At 31.3% G+C, this 23,601-nt stretch overlaps 1 protein-coding gene across 2 annotated transcripts; it reads left to right on the top strand.

The window, feature by feature from the left end:
* On the top strand, positions 1-23,601 carry LOC139491609 (uncharacterized). 2 transcript variants are annotated; one of them, XR_011656582.1, is made up of 7 exons: positions 1-94; positions 2,316-4,109; positions 4,904-5,049; positions 11,191-11,417; positions 12,911-12,961; positions 15,215-15,310; positions 19,972-20,008. XR_011656582.1 is itself a non-coding variant. In XM_071279378.1 (6 exons), exons 2-6 carry the CDS (start codon positions 2,336-2,338, stop codon positions 20,279-20,281), a joined length of 2,553 nt encoding a protein of 850 aa, XP_071135479.1. In that variant the 5' UTR covers positions 1-94; positions 2,316-2,335; the 3' UTR covers positions 20,282-23,601. The 2 variants fall into 2 exon arrangements, 1 of the variants encoding a protein (XP_071135479.1); XM_071279378.1 differs by lacking the exon at positions 12,911-12,961 and having other exon boundaries at positions 19,972-23,601.

The raw sequence follows: 23,601 nt of genomic DNA, 5'->3' as shown, positions 1-23,601 counted from the left end.
GCGGCGAGAAGGAAAATCGTTCAGCAATTATAGTCCAGGTTTATATATACTGAGTGAGGATTTAAAATTTCAGTAATCAGAAGGAATAAAGATGGTAAATATCAAAATAAACTCATCATTTGACAGGAGTTAGCTGACATTAAACTGGTATACAGATATTTTCAAGGGTAGTGTCACAGGCACTTGTTTCTATCCATATAGGAAGGTCGACTATCCATATAAATAGCTTATATTTTATTTTAGATATCCAACCTGTTTGTAAATATGTTAATTTTTGTTTTGTTTCTGCACAAAATTATTTTTGAATTATTGCACCAAGGATTTGTATAGTAAGAAGGATTGGAATCTCGCGGTTTATCGTAATCTCTTTCGCGGCGAGACTTCGGTACTCGCCACTATTACTACTACTACTACTCGTCACTTACGATATCGGAACGTGATTTTTTTGTACACATGCATCGAGTTGTGTTCTTATTTTTGTCACGTATAGACAATGTTGTAATGGTTAAGAACGGAAGCAGGACAAGTCGCCCCACTGGCAAGTCGCCCCACACCTAATCGCCCCACTTTTTCACCAACTCGCCCCACTTTAAAAAAAAACCGCCCCAACCTGGATCACCAACTCGCCCCACTTTAAAGATATTATCAGTGCCGGTGTTGTGCCGTTAAAAAAGAACTTTTGACTCACCACCATACTCAACTGTGATATACATTTCTGGTGCCTCTTTGCTAATAAAATGACGTCATCATGACGTAACGATATCGTATTAGTTCACGATACATTTTCGATCTTTTTCCCTTACGAAAAATTAATTAGTTTACCTACGGAGACTTTGTTTCCACTACGTGAGAGATTTCGGAAGTTAGATTCATGACTTCTGGTGTCTATTCAAATATCGAAAGTGAAAGTAGAATACATGCACCACAACACTCTTTCGTGACAACACCCTTGCGACAAGCCATGGTGACACGATAATAAGCCTATAGATGGAAATAACATCACTGATAGTTACCATATCGTGCATATTTTAAATTACAATGCTAACACATCAATGATTATCATTGATATAACAGACAATGAATGTTTAGCAGAGATGCAAATCATGTGTGTGCTGATTTAGAAGTAGATAGATACTACAAGTAGATATCAGATTATATCATGAAAAAAAACTTCAAAATCACGACTCTTTGGCCTGTGATTGTTGTTTGGACTGGCAACATTTGAAATATGTGCCAAAACAATCCTATTGGACATGTTGGATATGTAAAATTTGTTCCAAATCTTAATTTACTTACATGTGTTTTCTTAATACCATATATATAGCCTCATTACAAAAATAAAAGCCATCGCCCATCAAAAATTCAAGGAATATAGTTGTAACTCCAAGAAATATGTTTGATAAGATATTCATATAGTTGAATTTGGATATAATAATAGCAACTTGTCAGTGATAAAAGAAGCTTTATTTGTTGATTGGAACATAGTCTATATTTAAATCTTGCTTGAAAGTTTAATGTTTCACAGGTTTAACTTTATGATAAACATTGATTGGTATATTGTATACTTAAACATGTTAAAGAAGAAGATATATTCCTTAATAAAAATGTTTTTTAAAAGTTTTTAATAACAAAAAATTTCAATCAATCAATAACCATGATAGCTGTGTCCCAGTACCAAAGAAACTGGGCTGATGAGTCACTCTCTGGAACTTTAAGATTACTAACAAAGAAGTTGACCTGGTAGTAGTTATATATAAGATTAATGTAATCCAATGAACATTCCTGTACTGCAACAGATGCTTATTTTAACAACTCATAAAGATATATATCAGCCTGGTGGTAGTTATTACATTGACAGCACTAATTGTTCTGCTCCATATATGCTTTTGACTATTAACTACAGGCTGTTATCTTCTTGGATTTATTTTTATGCCCCATTTATGGGCATTATGTTTTCTGGTCTGTGCGTCTGTTAGTCTGTCCTTCTGTTCGTCTGTTCTTCCGTGCATCCGTTCGTCCCGCTTCAGGTTAAAGTTTTTGGTCAGTTAGTTTTTGATGAAGTTGAAGTCCAATCAACTTAAAACTTAGTAATCATGTTCCCTATGATATGATCTTTCTAATTTCAATGCCAAATTAGAGATTTTATCCCATTTTTAGGGTCCAGTGAACATAGAAAACGATAGTGCAGATGGGGCATCCGTGTACTTGGGACACATTCTTGTAAATTTGAAATTTGCATAATTTCTTGTGCTTGAATATTTTTTTTAATCATGATGTACATGTATACATAGGAGAGTCAAATTTTCTAATTGCAGGTTTATGCTTAACAAGAAAAATGGATACTGTCAACTCCAACCACCATGAACAGAGTGGTATTAAGCAGACAAAGGAAACTGATAAAGATGATGAAGTGTCAGCTGAAAGTATTGAACAGAAAGAAGTTAGTCCTGGGAGGGAGAAGAATTATGACCATATGCATTATTGCACTAAGAATGATGGAGGAAGTGAAGCACAGCAGGACAGTCCACCCGTGAATATTCATTTTGATGATCTCCAAGCCATGGGCCAGTCTGACACAGGCTTAAGCATGTTAAGAGTACCAAATGAAGATATTCCTAACCAAAGCCAAAAGGTTTTGCAACCTGAAGGCACAAGTGATGTTAAAGTATTGTCAAAGGTACCATCTGATGACATTAATCTTGATTTGGATTTACCCAAACACTTAAACTTTCCACTTTCGCTTCAACACATATACACAAGCAACTCAGATGAAAGCAAAGAACATGTTGAAAGGAATTTAAAACCACTACCAGATGATACTAGTTCTAGCCAGGAGCATGATGAAGTTGCATGGACTACAGAATTAGAGGTATCCGCAGGAGGTGAAAGTAGTAATCAGATACAATTGTTTGATATGAGGCAATTGAATATGCTTCAGATAAGGTTAGTTGTTGAAGAATACTTTATCAATGAACGTCATGAAACAGAATATTGCAGCTACAAAAGCCATGAGTTACTTATGCGTGTAAACTATAACGATAGGAAGCAGAATCCCTTGTCTGATAGCATAGATAGCCTGCTTAAGGAATTCCCTGGCCACATAGATTTAATGAATTCTGATAAATCAACAAGCGACTTAAAGAACATACTAAACACATTTGATGGATACAGCTATGGTAGTTCTCAGAATTTTAGCATAGAAAAGTTAGATGCAAAGAAAGGTTATTTAATAAAATCATACCAGTTTTTGTTCGAACAATTTCATGTACGGCAAAGGAGAAATTTTGATGCTACATGTTATCCAGTTATTAGGGTGGATCCTGAATATCCAACCCCTACTCAAGTAAATAATAATGTAGATCCACAAGGACTGATTACCTATTATGATGAAGAAGATGACCAGGGAAACAATGTCAATGGATTGATGTTACATAACCAAGTAGGAGCTGTACACAATACAGGCAACACTGACGGCACAAACAGACCTGTTTCCCAATGGCAGACAGTTGCAGAGGGTAACCATGGTAACAGATGGAATCTATCTACCACTGTCCAAACTACAGTGATTAGGGAGCAGGATGTTTTCCTTTTGCAGGAGGTTGCCCGAAGAAATCTGCCTACATCTGTCAATACTATAGTGATTAGGGAACAGGAAGTTGCTTTGGGTCACGGAAGAAACCTGCCTACATCTGTCCATACTACAGCAATTAGGGAACAGGATGTTTTCCTGTTGCAGGAAGTTGCCCGAGGTAACAGATCAAGAAATCTACCTACATTTTTCCAAACTATAGAAATTAGGGAACAGGATATTTTCCTGTGGCAGGAAGTTGCCAGATCAAATACATGTAATATGAGAAACGTTCTTGGTTTGCCCGTGGAAAGATTTAGTAACAACTCTTTGGCTACTATGTTGCAAATGAACAGTGTTTGTAACAGGTACATGTATTTCAGACTAGAAAGATGTAGCTTAAATAACACAGTGTTTAACAACAGACCTGGTGTTTCTACTGTATCAAATGCAATGGCGTCAGATCCCATCAGAATGGATGGCCAGCCAATGACGGCTCATAATCTTGCAAATATCATACAACAACATTGTCAGCATGTTGGTAAGAACATATTTAAGTATATTTTTTTTGTCTCATTAAGGTGGTACCTAACATTTTGACACACAAACTAATTTGGCTCTTTTAATTTACTTTAAAATTATAAAAGAAAAATATATATTTACTTTGATCGTTTGACATGTTTGACCAAAGTATAAAGACATGTTTGACAAAAATTAAAAAATTGAAAAAACTACACCTCACACTTAATCAGAAAATGTATTGAGCATTTATAAATCAGTTTAACAAAAATCAATTTTGATCATTGACATAACTGAGAAGTTTAATCTTGTTAATATTTCCTTTAAAACAAGAAAAAGTGATTATTCAATTGATTTTTAGTTATTTTTACAGAGTTATCTCCCTGTAGTGTTATGTACCACCTTAAATCTGAATTTGTGTTTATTAATTATTAAACATGTATAATTTAAATATGCATGTGAATAAATATACATGAATAATATATATAATAAAGTATTTCTATTTGTCAATGACACATAATAATTTCTACAGCAGCTCAATAACAAAAATCTCCAATAGACTCCAGTTATTCTGTCATGTGTCAGAAGCCTAATATGTGTCAAATATTTGAAAAAATAACAATCCAAACACAGACCTGTATCAAGCACGAATATTGTGTAATTTTTTTCCCCAACTGTTCATTGTTGGACCTCTGCTGTCGTATCCAACTGCACGCAGCAAAGCAATTTATTTTTGAAAGAAAGGAAATTTAATGTATTTTCATTGCATTTATGTTGGTTAATTGAGATATGTTTTTTTCATTATTTGTATTGTAGGCTCATCACTACCAAGTACACCTAGAGCTGGACCGCACAGACCAGATGTTTGTTCCTCGGATACAGTTATGACTATTCTCTCAATGGCTGCGATTGAAAATCCAGATAGCCTTCACCATTTGACAAGGGACTTAACAGGAGTACAGGTTTGTTGTTTTAATAGAATTAGATAAACAGTTCTCAGGCCTGTCTACATCCATTTTAATCTTGATTTATTGTGTTCTCAATAGAATTTCTCCGTTATTGAAATGTGAGTCTTTTTAGGGTAGATTGATGGCATACCCCCATCTTGGATTGTACAATCACAGTACAAAATTAGGGCAAAAACAGTCATAGTTATTATCCAAAATATGAAAATTTGGAGACAGATTTGCAATCTGATAGTAAGACTGTCTATTTATATAAAGAAAACTTGGTGATTTATTGTTATATCCAAAATATTTAAACAAATACCTTTTTTTGGGGGTTTTAAGAATCATGTTTTCAAATGAGTGATTTAAGGGAAGATAACTGTTTTAGTAAAAAAATTATACTGGACTAATAGGGAAATTTTGTATTTTTACTTGTAGCAAGAAAAGAAGTTTAGTGACACCATTTTTCTTTTTTTTTTCTATATTAAGTACAATAAAACTCACAATTTATTTCAGAATTCTATCTCATAGAATTTTTTTTATGCACACAAATGTGTTTTTTCATGAACAATCTAACCAAATTAAGGCAATTTTCAACAACTCATAGCTTGAAAAATAGCGCGGTGACCCATATATATACTTTTTATAATATTTTTGAAAAAAATACTAAAATTTTCATTTTGGAAAATTATAAGAAAATTCTGTTTCAAAAAGTCTATTCTTATATATGATCTACCTTATATGAATATATTGAGATTTCATTAAATCATACATGTATCAAGACAACAACTCAAAAATTTACATTGATTTATCTGTTTCAATATGAAATTCAATATTGGGCAGTGTTCTCATTATATATAATTAAGTCAAGTCCATTCATGAGTCCTGAATTCATAAATATATGTCTGAACTCATTATTTTCTAGACTGGTGAGTCCAAAGATGCACTAAATATTTATCAGCTGAGTCCGTTCAATATCACAAGTTGAATGTCAAATGAATGTTTTAATTTTTTTGTCATGAAGGCTAATACCCTGTTCAAACCATATAATCCAGGTTGGACCCTTACTAATTTATTTGGGTTAGACTAAGATATAAATGTGAACTTTTTTAAATCGTGGGCGAACACAAATAAAAATCACCTCACTTTTTTGGTGGAGTTTATTCTAGGTGTACCTGGAAAAACTTACCTTGCTTGCAACGCAGAGTAGACTTAATATAATCAGAGATGGGTCCGATTACTCTCAATGTAATTGATTAAATTACAATTACTTTGTCATTTGTACGATTAAATTAAATTAATGATTACATCATTTCTGAAAGTGTCTGATTAAATTAATGATTACATTAGCAAAGTAATCGGTGTCATCCTGGTTTGCCCACTTTTAATTACATGTATATGTAAACATAGAGGGAATTGTTGTTTTAACAATTATAGTTTATTTCTGAATTATAGTCATATTTTTTACCTTTTATTTTACCTGTAAAATTAAAAAAGAATATTATATTCTGCTATTAAATCAAGGAAAATGTACAAAAATGTTCTATATTTTATATATATTTGGCAGGATAATGTGTTTTATTAAAAAAAAAATAGGAAAAAATGTGTACTAAACATGCTAAAATGAATAAAAATTTCAATTTATCAACAAATATTTTTAATTATTGGTACATTCTAAAAAAAAAGGTGAAAAGTAAAATAATGAAACTAAAGATTTAATAGAATAAATCTCATTTGAATATCTTTTAATTTATTCAACTTAATTTTTTTTATGTTCAATACAATACGCTGTTTCAAAATTTAGTAAAATATAAAATTATCCAATTAAATTTAACAACTAGAATATAAATGCAACTGTTCAGTAGCCATTGATCAACAACATCAGTTATAACTTCAACCATGACGACTATCTATTGACTACGAGACAGCAACCAACAACACAACACAGACAGTATGTCCAGGGGTAACCGTGAAAGGCTGCTTCATTCACTTCACCCAGTGTATATGGCGAAAGGCACAGAAATATGGACTACAGTCCTATTATAAAGAAAATGAAGACATTACTTAAATGATTCGACGAGCCGCAGTACTACTGGTACCTCTTGTTCCACCCACCTTGTTGACGATGTTTGGCTCAACACTTTAGAAGATATTAAAGAAACTGAAAACATACCCGCTACAACTTCATTTACAGATTACGTGACAGGGTTTTGGGTTGAAAACTACCACTTTCTATGGAACCACTATTACACAGAAGGACCCTGCACCATGCACAAATCACCTAGAAAGATGGCACAACAAACATAAGAAGCGACTCAAACACGCTCACCCAAACATCTACGAGATCATTGAGCCACTGAAGAAGACAAAGGCACTAAAATAATGCAACATTATCCAGTATGCAGCAGGAGGAACCTGCCCACCTTAAAGACGACCATACAGAGTAATAGACACCAGACTCATATACACATACCAACAAGGACCCATCAACGTGGTAGATTACTCTGACGCAACATCCCATCTTCTCCATTTGAACTGAACAATGAAGTGAATTATTGTTAATTGTGACTTTGTAAATATATTAAATGTTTTGTTACTTTTGATGTATATATAAAAGTTGTATTTCTCATCATTTTACATATAGTGCCCTCATTACTTTTTTGTGCTTAATTGATTTCCTTATGCAATGCATTTATAAAATTAATTAATTTATTAAATAAAGTTTGTGATAAAAGAGGACTCAGTGTATAAATATATTTATATCATGAAAATCATTCAGAAACTAATGAACATAAAGACACTTTGATAACTGAATATCATTTGTAGTTATTTGCTGTATATGTATGTTGAATTGATTGATTGAATTGATATTAAATTACTGAGAAAAAAATATTTGATTTTTTTAATTATTTTTCTATTCAAAAAAACAACCTGAATATCTAGAAAAACACTTACAAACTATATACCTAAGTTGGAACAGACTATACAATTGTATGCTCATTAAACCTTTTGTCTTTTTTGTTTTCTTAACTAATAGATAATTGGAAGAATTAAAAGTGGGCAAACCAGGAGTAAACCAAAGTAATCATGATTACATCTAATTACAATGAATTAAAAAAAAACACATTTTGAATGATATGAATGAATTAACATTAATTTTGATACAACTAAAGCACTTTCATGACTTTTTAGAAAGGATTTTGTTTTATATATTAGAAAATGGTAACTTTAAACTTCATCTATTTAATAAACCACAAAGGTTCATAACATACATACATGAACATTGTGTCACTGGTTATGACCCATTACACTTTATCAGCATTGATCTCTGAATTATTTTGACTTCAATTGAATATGGCATTATAAAGAGTTTGCTGTTTGTCTTCTGACCTCTTTGAGACTTTATATGTATTTCAAGGTGCAGTTTATGGAAGTTAAAATATGGATGAAATAAAGTTACCACTTAATAACTATGTACAAATTTTAATAGAATTGTTTAATCAAATTGTAAACAAAATACAAGTCCTATAAATCATTGCATTTTACATGTCCAATTTAAGAAAATACAAAAATTTGCTTTAATATCTTGAACAAGATATTTGTCCAACTTTTAATTTAGTTTGTGCTAATTAAATAAATTTTCACATGTCTGATTAATCTTTTATCATATACATTGTCCTACAGCTATACTCAATTGGAAATTGCAATAAAAACAAACCTTAATTGGTTTCCTACCTGTCAATTCAAAGTTGACAAAAATCACAATATTAACAAAAGATCATAATTCAGGATTAAAGAAAAGTATAATATTACTTGAATATAACAGTTATTATCAAATATATAATATATGTACATCTTTAAATTGTGAATATATGTACAATATCTTTTATTAAGGCTAGTACAATATATTTTACTAATTGTATTATATATCTCTTCTTAGGCTATAAATGATGACTTTTCAATACTTTTACAGTTTATTTTTTACTGAAGTATACAAATCAATTAACATGCTTTATAAAGTAAATCAAACTATCTTAACATGTAAATATTTATTAAATAAGAATAACAAAATTGTTCATTTATTGGCCATAAACACAGTTTAAGATTTTTTTCCCGTTGTAATCAGAATGTAATCAAAAAGTAATCAGGATTACAGGGTATTTTGAAATGTAATTGATTAAATTAAATTAAATGTAATCAGATTTTTGGCTGATTAATGATTACAATGATTACTTGAAAAATTGTAATCAATTACAGCTGATTAACGATTACAATTACAATTACCCCAAGTCTGAATATAATACAGGGATATTACTATTGAGTATTGTGATACTTGAGGTATGCTTATATATGCATTTGAAATTCCAATAGTCAGACCACTGACACACGGATCATGGGAGAAAAATAGAACAAATTTTTGTTCTTCCCTCACCAGGATTTGAACTTATGCTATTGGGATATTGAGACATCTCCGCCTGCACTGACACTAGAGCTCTAGAACACTAAACCATCTAGACTGAACTAATATTTCAGCTCTCGCTGTCCTAGTGTTACCTTTCTTGTCAGTAGAATCTAGTATGTGAGATGATGATAATTGAATTGATTGCAGATTACCTAAATATTTATCATTAAGGATTGTATATAGGATGCAGTAACAGAAATAACTATATATATATATATACATGATATATGTATTTTAAAATGTTTCCAGCTATGTTGGAAGTAGTTCATAACGAAATATGATGAAAATACAAAATGTTCATCTCTGAGAAAACCTTTAAGATTCAGATTGTCATATTGTTTTTTTGTTGTTATGCAAAATGGTAGCAAGATTTGTACTCAGTGGTACTTGTTTTTATTTTTACATAATTCACAAACACATCAAGTATTGAATGTTGTTAAGGTTTATGTACCCTTCTGTAGCCATTTTTGTACTAACTTTTCAAACTTCAATTGTATCAAAACTCCAGATATAATGAATAATAGAGATAGGCCATTTTGTACATATTCCAAGGGGAAACTTGATGCAAAGCATTATTTTTTACTGTTCCATTGCATTTATTAGAAAAAGAGGACTTTGTGGCAAATGAATCAAGATTTTTATAGAAAATCCACAGCCTTTATCCTTGTACTCTCATATTTTGCAATTTGATGACTGATAGATATAGGATTATTGCATGCAGTGCTAGCATTGATTTCCTTAAAACAAGTTTATAAATGTAGTTATTGGTTAAGACAAGTATAAATATGGCCAAAATCAAGTACACCTTTTAGGGTGCGCTCGACTTTAGTGACTCAGCACGAGGTGTTTTGGAATTTACAGGTTACTTAGAACTTTTTGTAAAAAATAAACACTAGCACATCATAGAAAATCAAGTGTCAGAGTAATTTATGTTTCAAATTTTATAACAAAAATCTCTGTATTAAAGGCTGTGGATTTTCTATAAAAATCTTGATTTATTTGCCACAAAGTCCTCTTTTTCTATCAAATGCAATGAAACAGTAAAACATAATGCTTTGCATCAAGTTTCCCCTTGGAACATGTACTAAATGGCCTATCTCTATTATTTATTATATCTTTAGTTTCGATACAATTGAGGTTTGAAAATTCGTACAAAAATGGCTACAGAAGGGTACATAAACCTTAATACAGATTTTCACGAAACAGCCAGGAGTGCAGAATAAAAATTTAAACAACTACAACTGAAAGACCTGATGTGGATTAAAAGTTTTGTTGCACACTAGTCATTTATCTTAAAAAATTTGATTATAAAGTTAAAATGGTTAAACATATTATTGATACAAGATACCAGGTACATGTATATTAATAAATAAACTAAGATTTACAAATATGCAAATAACTGTTATAAACAATAAAGGCAGAAATAAATAGAAAAATTGTATCCTTTTACAAGGTGAGGGATTCAGACTCTTAGGAGCCTCTTGTTTAATTTTTATCTAAATGAAATTTTTTATGAGTTATGGCTTTATAATGTTTTATTCAAGTGCATGAAGTGGGGGCATCATCTGTGTCCCATGGACACAGATTTCTTAGTGTCAGTATTTTTAAACTCTAACGAATGAATTATTTCTTTAACAGATTTCAGATATATAATTTTGCACTGCTATTGTTAAAAAAGGGTTTTTATTTTCTAGGTGTTGGATATTGCATGGAATTTTCTTCAATGCAATTTTGATGTTGTTACTATTGATATCCAACATATGGTTCAAAACAGATACAGAGCAAATGGAGATACCCGAAGAGAAGCTGATGTTGTATCGGCCATAATTGGAGATACCAAGATAAACGAAGTGGCAAAATGTACCAGCCAAGAATGCCAAACTATCCGTCGCAGAATGATTGAGTGTCCATTAACAATATTGTAAGATATACATACATATTTTTAGCTGACCTAGGCCAAGGGGACAAATGAGCTATTCTCTTGGCCAGGGGTCAAATTTAAGCTTTTTTGTGTACTGGCCAGCCAGACCAGTGGACTGAAAAATCTACTGGTCCGGCTGCAAATACACTGGTCCTGCAAAAATGACATGCATTTGACAAATTCTAATGTAACTGATAGATTTTTACTTTTATTTTCATGTTTTCTTTTACATAATTGATAGACACGAAAAAGAGTGAGCCTCAATCCTAATTTTGATAAAGGCTTTGATGATCTTAATGATTTTCTTTATCAAAATCAGGATCAAGGACAGAAAAAATGTCAACATTATCTTCCACATCATCACAATCCGCACGACGACCATAGGGTGCCTGATTTGGACGTCTACTAGAGCTCTGCTCAGAAATGTTCCACATTGCAATAGCCAGGACAAATGTTTCACATGTCATACAATTCACTACATTGTGTTAGACTACTAGTATATAATTTAACAATTCACGATCTTTTCCCAATGATTTTTTTATAAATTTACGTTTCCTTTTATCAATTTTATACATATTATTTCGATCTTTCTTTTGAATTACCCTTATTGATTTTTTCTTGTCTGGCGGTCCTTTTAAAAATTTATTTCGAAGTAAATTTGTTTGCAAACAAACTGAAATTGCAATGCAATCAGTGAGTTTTATCATAAAATTTCTACCGCCAAACCACCAGTTGATAAAATCTACTGGTACGACGCAAATTCTACTGGTTTTGGACCACCAGAGCAGCACCAATTTCGACCCCTGCTCTTGGCCACAATCAACATACGGGTATCTAGGTTAAAACTGTGTCAGATTACCCTATCTGTCAATCAACACGGACTTCATTGTTAAAAATACATTTAGACTAATATCTTGAAAATTGCTATTGAAAGACAAAATCGGACTTTGGCTAAAAATGTAAACAATGTTGGAATATATACAATGTACTATCTGGTTTTAAAGCTACATGTAGCTAAACGTCTTACATGGTGACAGTCACATTGACAACAATGTGTGAATAAAACAAACAAAAATAAAAAGGTAAAAATGACAAAACTAGGGGTACTGCAGTCAACATTATGTTATGATCTAAATCACAATAGAACAAAACGCATATAGTCAAAGCATGTAAGCAAAAGTGAAAGAAGTATACAAAAATGACCACACTGCATAACAACACAATTGGGGAATGCATATAAACAATTTTAGTACATATATTCCTAGAATCTATTATGAAGAATGTCATGTATTATTTGTGAAGACTGAAGTTGAAGGAATATTTATCAACAAGGTCTTCTGATTAACTTTTATAGAAAAAGGATTATACATTCTTGTAAAAACCTTTTGCTCATACACTAGTTATGTTTTATAAAGTATCAGAAGCAGATGGTTTAGTGAAGTATACTATGAACACCTTGCAAACCTTTACACACAATTGTTTTTTCTGAACAGACCCAGATAGCTGTTTATAGATAGAAGCTGGATGAATCAGTTCAAGCAAAAGTATTGACTTACTTGTTTTCCTGTTATCACCTTCATCCCAATTAAAAAAATATTAATGCTAGATAATTACTGTAAATTCAGAAATAATTGCATACTTTTATTATTGCATAGCATTTTCAAGAATGGATGAAAATTTTAGATTATTTTTGAGAAATCAGGAAAATGTATGCATATAGGTATAAAAGTATTAGATTGAGAGTGCAAGTTCTTAATATTGAGATATCCACTTTGTCCCCTTATTTCATTGATAACAAACCAGCAATAATTTATGAGTTTACAGTTCTATCTAGAATGATTAACACCTCATGTTTCATATTCCTTATTAATTTGTTATATATCCAGTTTAGTCCTGCATGAATTGTTGTCCGGTGTTGGAGAATTTTAGTTTTAGTTTAAGTTTTAACTACATGTACACATGATATTTAGGATACTATGTTTTACAAATGTTTTATTTAGAAAATACCAAAAAAAAGATGTTTAAGGTGGTACTCAACACAAGCACTAAAATTAATTTAAATCGTTTAATTATACCCCCGCTTTAAAAAAAGGGGGGTATACTGTTTTACCTCTGTCAGTCCTTCCGTCAATCCGTCAGTCAGTCCGTCCGTCCCATGAATATTTTTCGTTGCATTTTTCTCAGGAACTACAATACAAGGATTTCTGAAATTTGGTTTCAGGGTTTATCTAAGTCAGCTATACCGTGTGATGCGTTTTCAGATTGATCACTTGACAACTTCCTGTTTACCAAACACTTGTATGATTTTACACATGATAGCCAAGTTGAAAATTTTCGTCACATTTTTCTCAGGAACTGCGTTACAAGGATTTCTGAAATTTGGTTTCAGGATTTAAATAAGTCAGATTCATCACTCGACAACTTCCTGTTTACCGAACACTTGCATATTTTTACACTATTAATATTATCCACTTGCGGCAGGGGTATCATCAGTGAGCAGTAGCTCGCAGTTTCACTTGTTTTCATAAAATTTTGACAAAGCATTTACTTTGACCCTTTGACAAAAATATAAAGATTTCAAAAAATTTGAACCAACCAATTTATCAGAAAAATTACACAGGTTATATAGCAGTTTGACAAACACTAATTTTGATCATTGAGAAACTTAATATTCCCTTAACAACACAACGTAATTTAAACATTTAGCTGATTTTACAGAGTTATCTACCTGTAGTGTTAGGTACCACCTTAATTCCACTTTTTTTTTTTAGCTCACATGGCCACAGGGCCAAGTGAGCTTTTCTCATCAGTTGGCATCGATCGTTGTTGTCCATCATCACCGTCTGTTAACAAAAACTTCTCCTCTGAAACTGATATGCCAAATTTAACCACTCGTTAAAAAAATATGTACAATGACCTGTTCGACCAACCAAGATGGTGGCCATGGCTAAAAATAAAACATAGGGGTAACCTGTTGTAGGGTTGCTACCCTTGAATTGGTAATTTAAAGAAAATTTTGCCGTTTTTGGTAATCTTTAACAGTACTATACATAGAGATAAACTGTAAAAAGCAATAATGTACAGCAACGTCAGATCTACAAATAAGTCAACATGACCAATTGACCCCTTAAGAAGTTATTGCCCTTTATAGTCAATTTTAACAATTTTGTAAATTTTTACAAAATATTTTCTTCTGAAACTACTGGGAAAAGATCATGATAGATAGAGATAATTGTAAGCAGCAAGAATGTTCAGTAAAGTAAGATGTACAAACACATCACCATCACCAAAACACAATTTTGTCATGAATCCATGTGTCCTTTGTTTGCTATCACATAGACCAAGGTGAGCGACACAGGCTCTTTAGAGAGAAAGGGGCCTAAAACATATCTTTTGTAATGCTTTTGTATAAATTTCTAATTATTTAACTAATATCAATAGGTTTAATTCCAAGTGATTTTTGAGTACAGGTCAATGACAAGGTTACTGTTACATAAAACATTTTGTAAAATGGTCTATTGCTTTGTATAAACTGTCATTCATTTAACTTTAAAAGGAATCCTTATAGTACAAGGAAACTTAGCTTCCTTAATTTTGCTAAAGTTAGTATCTTAACACAACATTAGGATAAAAGGAAGAAGGCTCCCATTCAATATAAAAAAAAAAGTTGGGAATGTCAGTCCAGATCTAGAGATGCAGGAATTTAGTCATATTTTAGTTGCTGCCTGATATCTTGAAAAAAGCCCGCTCATTCTCTGCTTTTATTTAAATAAAGTAATGTATATCTTATATTTCAGCAATCAAGTAGATATTTCAGCAACATATATAGCACGATACTTGAACAATCATGTCAAGGGGAAAGATGAACCATGTACCAGTAGTCATTGTGCAAGGTAGTATTAAAATCAGTTATATTAATTTATTGTTCAAATTTAATTTACAAGATAAGCATTTAAACAATTCATATCCATTCAGTGATGCTGGTGACAGAAATATTTTGAAATCCAAACCTAAAACAAATGAAGAGAGCCATAAGATCAAAATAGGTTCCAAAATTCGGACAAGGAATCAGACCTATGCATGATTGGAATACATTACTTTTAATGCTGCGTTCACATGTAATTCGAACTCGATTTGCATTAACAATTTTGAATTAGTTTAAATTGCATTAGAAACGTTTGACGTTAAAATGTAAATTCTAATTCGAATTGCAATGCACGTCAAATGTGCTTTACTGTCCAAACAACGTTACTTTTAACTTGTATTAACAAAACCGCATTTCTAAAGGGAATTTGATAATGCTATTTAGCCAATTCAAATCAATTTGAATTAAAAAGGAAGAGTGTGTGAACGCGATTATCGAATTCAATTAGCATTCGAATGTATGTGTGAACTAGGCATTAGAATCATTTCAAAAATTTATAACAGCAAGTTTTTATGAAACGATATCAGTATTGAAGACTTGAACCAAAGTATTGGCTACTACAAGAATAAGTTTTTACCTATATGAAATAAAAAAAATTATTTTGAAATGATAATTATGGTCATGAAAGTGGTTAAAGAGCATATAGTTTATAGAATTGATTCCAATTTCATTTTCGGGTAAGGATTGTGTGATATAAATCAAAGCCATATCCTACTGACATGATATCTATATCTTCCAAGGGTTATCACTACTACATTTGATAGTTTAAATAAAATATTGCAGTGAAGGGATCTTTATTTTTAAAATCCTTTCTAGTCAATATCAGGCAATTTATTGATATATGTATTCATAAACAAAGTTGTGTATGATGTGTATTTGAATAACCATACTTGTCAAGAAAATTTAATTTTATTAAATTTTAAATTTATCAGGTTAGTAATGAATGCATGTATTAATAATACAAATAGATCAAACTACAAACGTACAATCATGAACAAAGAAAGATAACTCCAACTCAAATTTTTAAGCAAAATACAATATTACTTCAATGATGTATTTAAAAATTTTAAAAAAGCCTGAAAATGTTGAAACAAAGAGTGCAGACATAGTAATAAGGTGGACACAGTAAGGATTTGGTTTGTACATAAAAAGGTCGAGGGGGAATGTTCGATGCCTGTGCTTACAAAAAAGGGGGTGGATCACTCTGACACTTTGAACACCCATTTCATTTTGGGACAGTTCTACACCTGAGTAAAAAGGGTGGATGTCGTTTGAATGTTCGATGCCTGTGCTTACAAAAAAGGGGGTGGATCACTCTGACACTTTGAACACCCATTTCATTTTGGGACAGTTCTACACCTGAGTAAAAAGGGTGGATGTCGTTTGAACTAGGAAAATGATGCACTGACAATACAGGATTCTTATGGGCCTTACTGTTCTTTTTTCTGTCCTTTATTTTTTCTTTCATTTGGATTGGGCGAGCAGTACGTTGACTGAGTATGTGCGAAAGCATATTAGACACAGATCGATTAATGTTTCTGAATTAGGTAATTTCCTAAAAAAAAGGAGTTTTCTGTGGAAAAAAGATTGTTTCAAAGACAAATTTAGGAAATGCAAAATACTACATTTATACGTCATATATAGGGGGTTTAAAATCAAAGAAAAGTTGAATACAGGTAATAAAAAAAACTATTTATTCCAAATTCTTCTTTAACTGAAGACAAAATTACTGATTTTAAAATAATTCCAATTTCCTATAATTTAAGTAATTTATGGAGTTTAAATGGAAACTGTAAGTACTGATTGTTGTTTATTGATTGATGTTTTGAAGATTTGCAGTATTTCAAAGAATGTTAGTTGTGTTCACAAAGGGTGTGGTTTGTGCTCTTTAAGTAATACATTTACAAACACTATTTGACATTTTTTTTGTGTACAGCTGATTGTTTGTCTATGGAATAGAAACATTTCTAATGTAACAATGCCCCATCCCCTTTTTTGTAGTAAACCTATGGTATATTGTTTTCTTGAGTTTAATAAATTAAAAAATAAATAGTTGATGTAAGTGATATGAAAAATGTTGATGGTATTTTAAATTGCTACAATTTGTTGTTTTTATCTGTTGTTCAAAATTGTTGTTAAAAATTGTTAAAGCTGAAAATTTAGAATTGCATACAGCTATTGTGTATCAATTTGAGGTTTCAAGTTCCAGAATCAAATCCTCTGGAAGGTGCTGGATTTCCAGATATTTTTTTATATCAGATGAAAATTTGGTTAGACAAATGGGTGGAAATCCACTATGGAAAATAATTTGACTTTGCATGTCTTCAAAAAGGGATGTGGGGTTACAAGTTGTTCTGATTCCCTTTCGTGTGTATATAAATATTTGAAATTGGGGCCACATTAAGCATAGATGCCAAACATTTCCGTAATTTTTCTGAATTTACGATCAAAACTATGCTATTACAGTCAATAGTGGAATAGTTACTGACTCCTGGTCGCTGAAGTTCAGTTTTGTAAAATTCAGATTTTTAGCCTTGCTTTTCCTGGTCCGGTAATGTAATGCTTCTGTTTTTTCGGGAGTTATCAACCTATTGTTTGTAACTAACTGACTTTCGAGAAGGCAAACATGATTTTATGAAGTGGCTTTCCCCCTTTCTCTACTTCTCCTTGATAATACGAAAATGTCAAAATCAGGGCTGTCTGCACAAATAAAATAATAATTAATGAACAACTAATGAATATAATACATACTACAGATAACATGTTTAACCAATCATGTTATTGCACATCACTTTGCAACCATTCGTCAGTATTTCATTTGGTAAATGCACATTTATGAATGATTACTGAAATTTTTCAAAATTACTGAAAATTTGATACATTGTTACTGATTGTGTCAAAAGGGGGTTGGCACCCATGGTTAAGGTCCAAGGGTCTTAAGTAAATCTTTTATAATTTTAACAAAAAATAATGGTTCTTTGTTATGCTGAATCTAAACAAGATTTTTGAGTTGAGTTTCCAAGTTGGTGCAGTTGGGATTACAATATAAAACCTTGTTTGATTAGAAAAATAAAAAGTATAGAGGATTCTTTGATATGCTGAATCTAATGTGTATTTAGAACATAATACATGTAATAGGTAAAGTCCAATTTCAAATATTTAAATATTTTTACCAGCTTCATTTTGTGTGAGAAACCTACATGTATGCTGTTTCAAATATTTAATCAAAATCCAAATTCATCCCTTTATCAAGCTGGGATAGAGTGTCCATACTTGCCCCAACTGTTAAGGGTCCACCCTCTGTGTTGTTGTATCAAGCTGTGTGGAGCTTTTAAATAGATACTGATCCTTGAATCTTCATATGATGATTGCACAATTTTTTCATGTTGCATGTGCAGGTTCTGTTATGTGAATGTCTGTAGATTTTCCCCCTAATATTTCCAGACTTTGGAAGTAATTAGTTATTTTTATGCAAAATTAATGATAGTGGTTACAAGTTTTGTTTACTTCTCCCACAGTTTTCAACCTAGATACATGAAATTTCACAAGAGGATTGCACATACAGTATGTTAAAGTTCATTGTTAAGTTGTGTATCTGTTGTTGAGAAATTATTTATGATATTTTTACATCTTATTATGCCCCACCTACGATAGTAGAGGGGCATTATGTTTTCTGGTCTGTGCCTCCGTTCCTCTGTGCGTCCGTCCGTCCATCCGTCCGTTCAGGTTAAAATTTTTGGTCAAGGTAGTTTTTGATGAAGCTGAAGTCCAATAAACTTGAAACTTAGTATACTTGTTGCTTATGATATGATCTTTCTAATTTTAAAGCCAAATTAGACTTTTAACCCCAATTTCACAGTCCACTGAACATAGAAAATGAAAGTGGGAGTTTCAGGTTAAAGTTTTTGGTCAAGGTAGTTTTTGATGAAGCTGAAGTCCAATCAACTTGAAACTTAGTACACTTGTTGCTTATGATATGATCTTTTTAATTTTAAAGCCAAATTAGTCTTTTGACCCCAATTTCACGGTCCACTGAACATAATAAATGAAAGTGGGAGTTTCAGGTTAAAGTTTTTGGTCAAGGTAGTTTTTGATGAAGTTGAAGTTCAATCAACTTCAAACTTAGTACACATGTTCCATATGATATGATCTTTATAATTTTAATGCCAAATTAGATTTTTTACCCAATTTCACGGTCCATTGAACATAAAAAATGATAGTGCGAGTGGGGCATCCGTGTACTTTGGACACATTCTTGTTTTTCAAATGTTACTATGCTAATGCTTTATATTCTCTCTTGTTTAAGCCAAATAAAAAAGATGTGTTTTTCCTATTACCCTACCCTACCTATTTTTTAAGCTAAAAAATAGCCTATGATATCCTAATGTTTTGTTATTCATTTTTCAATAACCACTGTTAAAGTCAGAATGTCCCTCCAATAGACTCCATGTAAAAAAATATTGGTAAAATGAAAATAAAATCCCTATCTACCTACCCTATTTTTTCAAAGATGTAATAGGAATCACACATATTAATTTGTTGGCCTTAAGAAAAATTCTGTGGCCATTTCAGTCTTTGATTTATTTGTAAATAAACTGTTAATATTTATTTTTTATACTTCATTTATAGATCTGCAGCTGGAACCAGACAAACCAGAAGAATGATCAATACCAGTCTACTTATATATATAAATGCATATCAGGGTAGAATACAGAAGGCAAATATAAGGGATATGCTGAGGCAGTTCCGTGTGGGTAATTCAGTGTACCAGGTGCATGCTTTAAGCTTCTGGCAAGACAACCATTTTACAGCAAGGATCAACATCAGAAACCAATGGTGGACGTATGACAATAAGATTGGACTGCATAATCAGGGGGTGGAAGTTGATGACGGCAGTCCAGGACTATTGTCTGGAATATATATAAAAAAGGTCGCATAGATTGTGATTTTCAGTTTGATTTTTCTTTTTAAATATATGTATATATCATGTTTATGGATAAGTACGTTTGAACCAGTGACCACTCTACAACAGATTTATTCATGGGATCAGCAGCAGTGATGGTGAAACAAGGCTGACAATACATTCGTCAATGAATATCTTGAATGATTTTTGGGAAAATTTTGAATAGCAAAAGCCATAGTTTTGCTAGTATAGTGCTAATGGTTTTTTTTGCACAGACTGATTGTAGTTATACATTGTTATATAGCATTAGATATTGATTTCAGTAAGCATTGTATTTCTGTTTTTTTCTGCTTTTTTTTAATTTTTTAAAGCAAAAATTTACCTATGCAATTAATGGTTTACATTTGTTAAAGTAAACTGTTTTGGTAAATGTTGTTAAAAACAAACATTAGTTAAGAAACTAAATATCCAATTTTATCCAAAAAAAAATCTTATACATGTACTATGTAATGAAGCTGGAAAAATGATTTATTTAGCTCAATGAAAGAATTTTCTTTACAATTCAAGAAGTTGATCGTAAAACTTAGAATAATTGAAATGTTGTACTTAGGATAAGGTTGTATCTACCCTTGAACAGTTTATGTTTTAGTTTTCATGATCGTAAACTTATTTAATAGATATTTAGTTTTAAACCATACTTTAAGTCCTGATATCAATAGAGGAAGGTAGCTTTAGAAACAAGATAAGGGTACTCTAATTGTTATGCAAAGGTTTTGCTATGCACCTTTTAAGGCCCAAAACACAGACAAAACTTGATGAGAAAAACTATATTTTCATACATTTTATTCCTCAATTACTTTCAATTGTGTCAGACAATATAATAATAGTATTATACTGAACAATCATTTGTTGTTATCATGTACCTATTTGATACATGAGATCAGTTTCTTCTGATCATATGATATGACCATGGCTTTGGTAATACTCATGGGATACCAACTTTTTGTGGATTCAAGGGTAGCTAGAGATATACCACATATTTGAATACTATATCATTTAAATTACTTCAATACATATTGTAGTATTAGTCAATATTGAAACTGCAAAATTTGGTATCCTAAAAATTGACAATCAATGAAATCCAAAATACTTTAGGAATTCCTTGCTTAATGCTGATAAGCATATGCTACTGAAAACCAATGGTTTGAATCATGGGGAGTTAATTTACCCTGTTGACAAGGTACATAGGACCAGACTTAAGGGACCATATTTTTTTTTACTTTATTTTTATACTTATACTGTGATATCAGAATGAATTTTATAATATAATGGTGTATAGTTTTACAGAAATAGTGTTATTTATGGTGTATAGTTTTACAGAAAAAGTGCTATTTATATTCTCAATGTTAATTTAAGAATTGTAGCTGTTTTAAAGAATAGTGAATGTTATTTTAATAGTAGGTTGTCTTTTGTTTTCAAATGTTAAAAAAATATTATTTTTTGATATTCTAATTTTTACAGAGGTATTGGTAATTAAATTAGATTTTTAAGCTGTGATCTTTGTCTTTCAGAAAATACATGATATTACGTTAAATTTAGGGTAGAAAAAGTAATTTATTTATAAAAAAAACTTTGAAAGTGCATAATATAGTTAATACCGTAATCAGCATTACTAGATAATTTTCCTGGGGTCTGTTGTGCAACTAGTTGTGGGTGGCTCAGTGGCTGAATAGTATAAGTAGTTACTACTGTAATCACTAGCCAGCCAAACTGAAGTTGTGAGTTCGAAACTTGCTCATGCAGGTGCACTGGACTCCAATCTTAATTGACTAGGATTGTCAGTTTTCCTATCGAAGGTCATGGTTTTCTCAGGACACTCCCTCTTCCTCCAGTAATAAAAACTGGCTGCCATGAAATAGCCCAAATGCGGTACTTAAAAGATGCACTAAAACACCAAAAAATCAAAAATCAAATCAACTTGTTGTTATAGGTAACCACTTCTTAATTTTTGCTATTTTTTTACAATAAGATTCGATTTAATTTACACTTATTGATTGCATGAAAGTGGGGCAAGCAACACAGAAAATATATTACCTGTTTATCAAGTTTATTTTGCTGTAAGACTATTTAATATGCTGATCTGTATTCAGACAATGAATTTCAATGGTATCATAAATTTGTTGTACATGTTTATACTTTTTTAAAAGGGTACTTTAAGGTAGATTGGTGTTTGTTTTTGCATTCCTTTTGGGCATGTTGCAAAAATACTCTTGGTAAACATTTTTTTTACCAAGTATCATTCAAATACAACAGAAACATCTTACTATTGAAATAAAAAGATTAAACTATAACAAAATTAAGTGTCAAAGTGTAGTTCAGATTTTTCACATCACCTTTCCAACAGCTTGAAAAATCATGGAGTATGATGTCCCTGTTTCCTTAGAAAATAATTGCATTTGAATTTTATTATTTAAAAATAGATAAAAATGCAATGTTAATGTAATTTTCTATGATGGAAAAAACTTTGATGCACATAAAAATTGACATATATCACTTTTTGTAACGTGCAGCTCTTACTGAACTTGGAATGACTATAGTCATAACAATTTAATGTAAAGAAAAAATGAATTATTATACGATAGAATGATATGACTTCTTATTGCAGTCATGTTAAACATTCATACTAGTCACCAACAATAAGAGTAGCCCAGAAAAGTGCTTGCAGGAACAGGGACACAGTATTCATGCATTATAGGCTGGAAAGGTTTGACATTTATATATAATGCAATGTATTGTAGAAGATAGAAATCTGAAATACATTATGTATACTGTTGTACATATTTTAATGTTATATTATTTCTAAATATTTTTATTGTTTTCATAATTTCTTTGAAATTGTACAATATTGTCTCATTCCATTTGGTTATGACTTTTCATTTAAAATAATATATGCTAATTTCACATTTAGAATCTATTTAAGAGCACCTGAAATGGTTTTAGTTGGGTTTGTGTTGCTCAATATTAAGATTGCTATATAGTGTTTTGTATTTTCATAGTTTTTGTTTTTGGCAGAGTGTTGTCATGTTTCTTTTTACTTATTGTGGATTCGTGCATTTTCGTGGGTACCAATTTTCATGGATTAAGGAAAACTACAGGAAATTTCATTGAACATTTGATTTCGTGGTTTGCCTATAAACTAAAACAAAATGTGCTTATAAACTTTATTAAGAATACAAAATGAAATTACATGTATAACACTAGACAAATAAAGTTTATTAAAATAAATAAGCATTCAATATGTTGAAGTGGATTATGGATGTTCAACTTTCTTCAGAGATTTTCTTTACTGATTTGCA

Source organism: Mytilus edulis, chromosome 10 (genome assembly GCF_963676685.1).
Source record: "Mytilus edulis chromosome 10, xbMytEdul2.2, whole genome shotgun sequence".
Classification (NCBI taxonomy): domain Eukaryota; kingdom Metazoa; phylum Mollusca; class Bivalvia; order Mytilida; family Mytilidae; genus Mytilus; species Mytilus edulis.
This window is presented reverse-complemented; position numbering and strand designations above follow the sequence as displayed.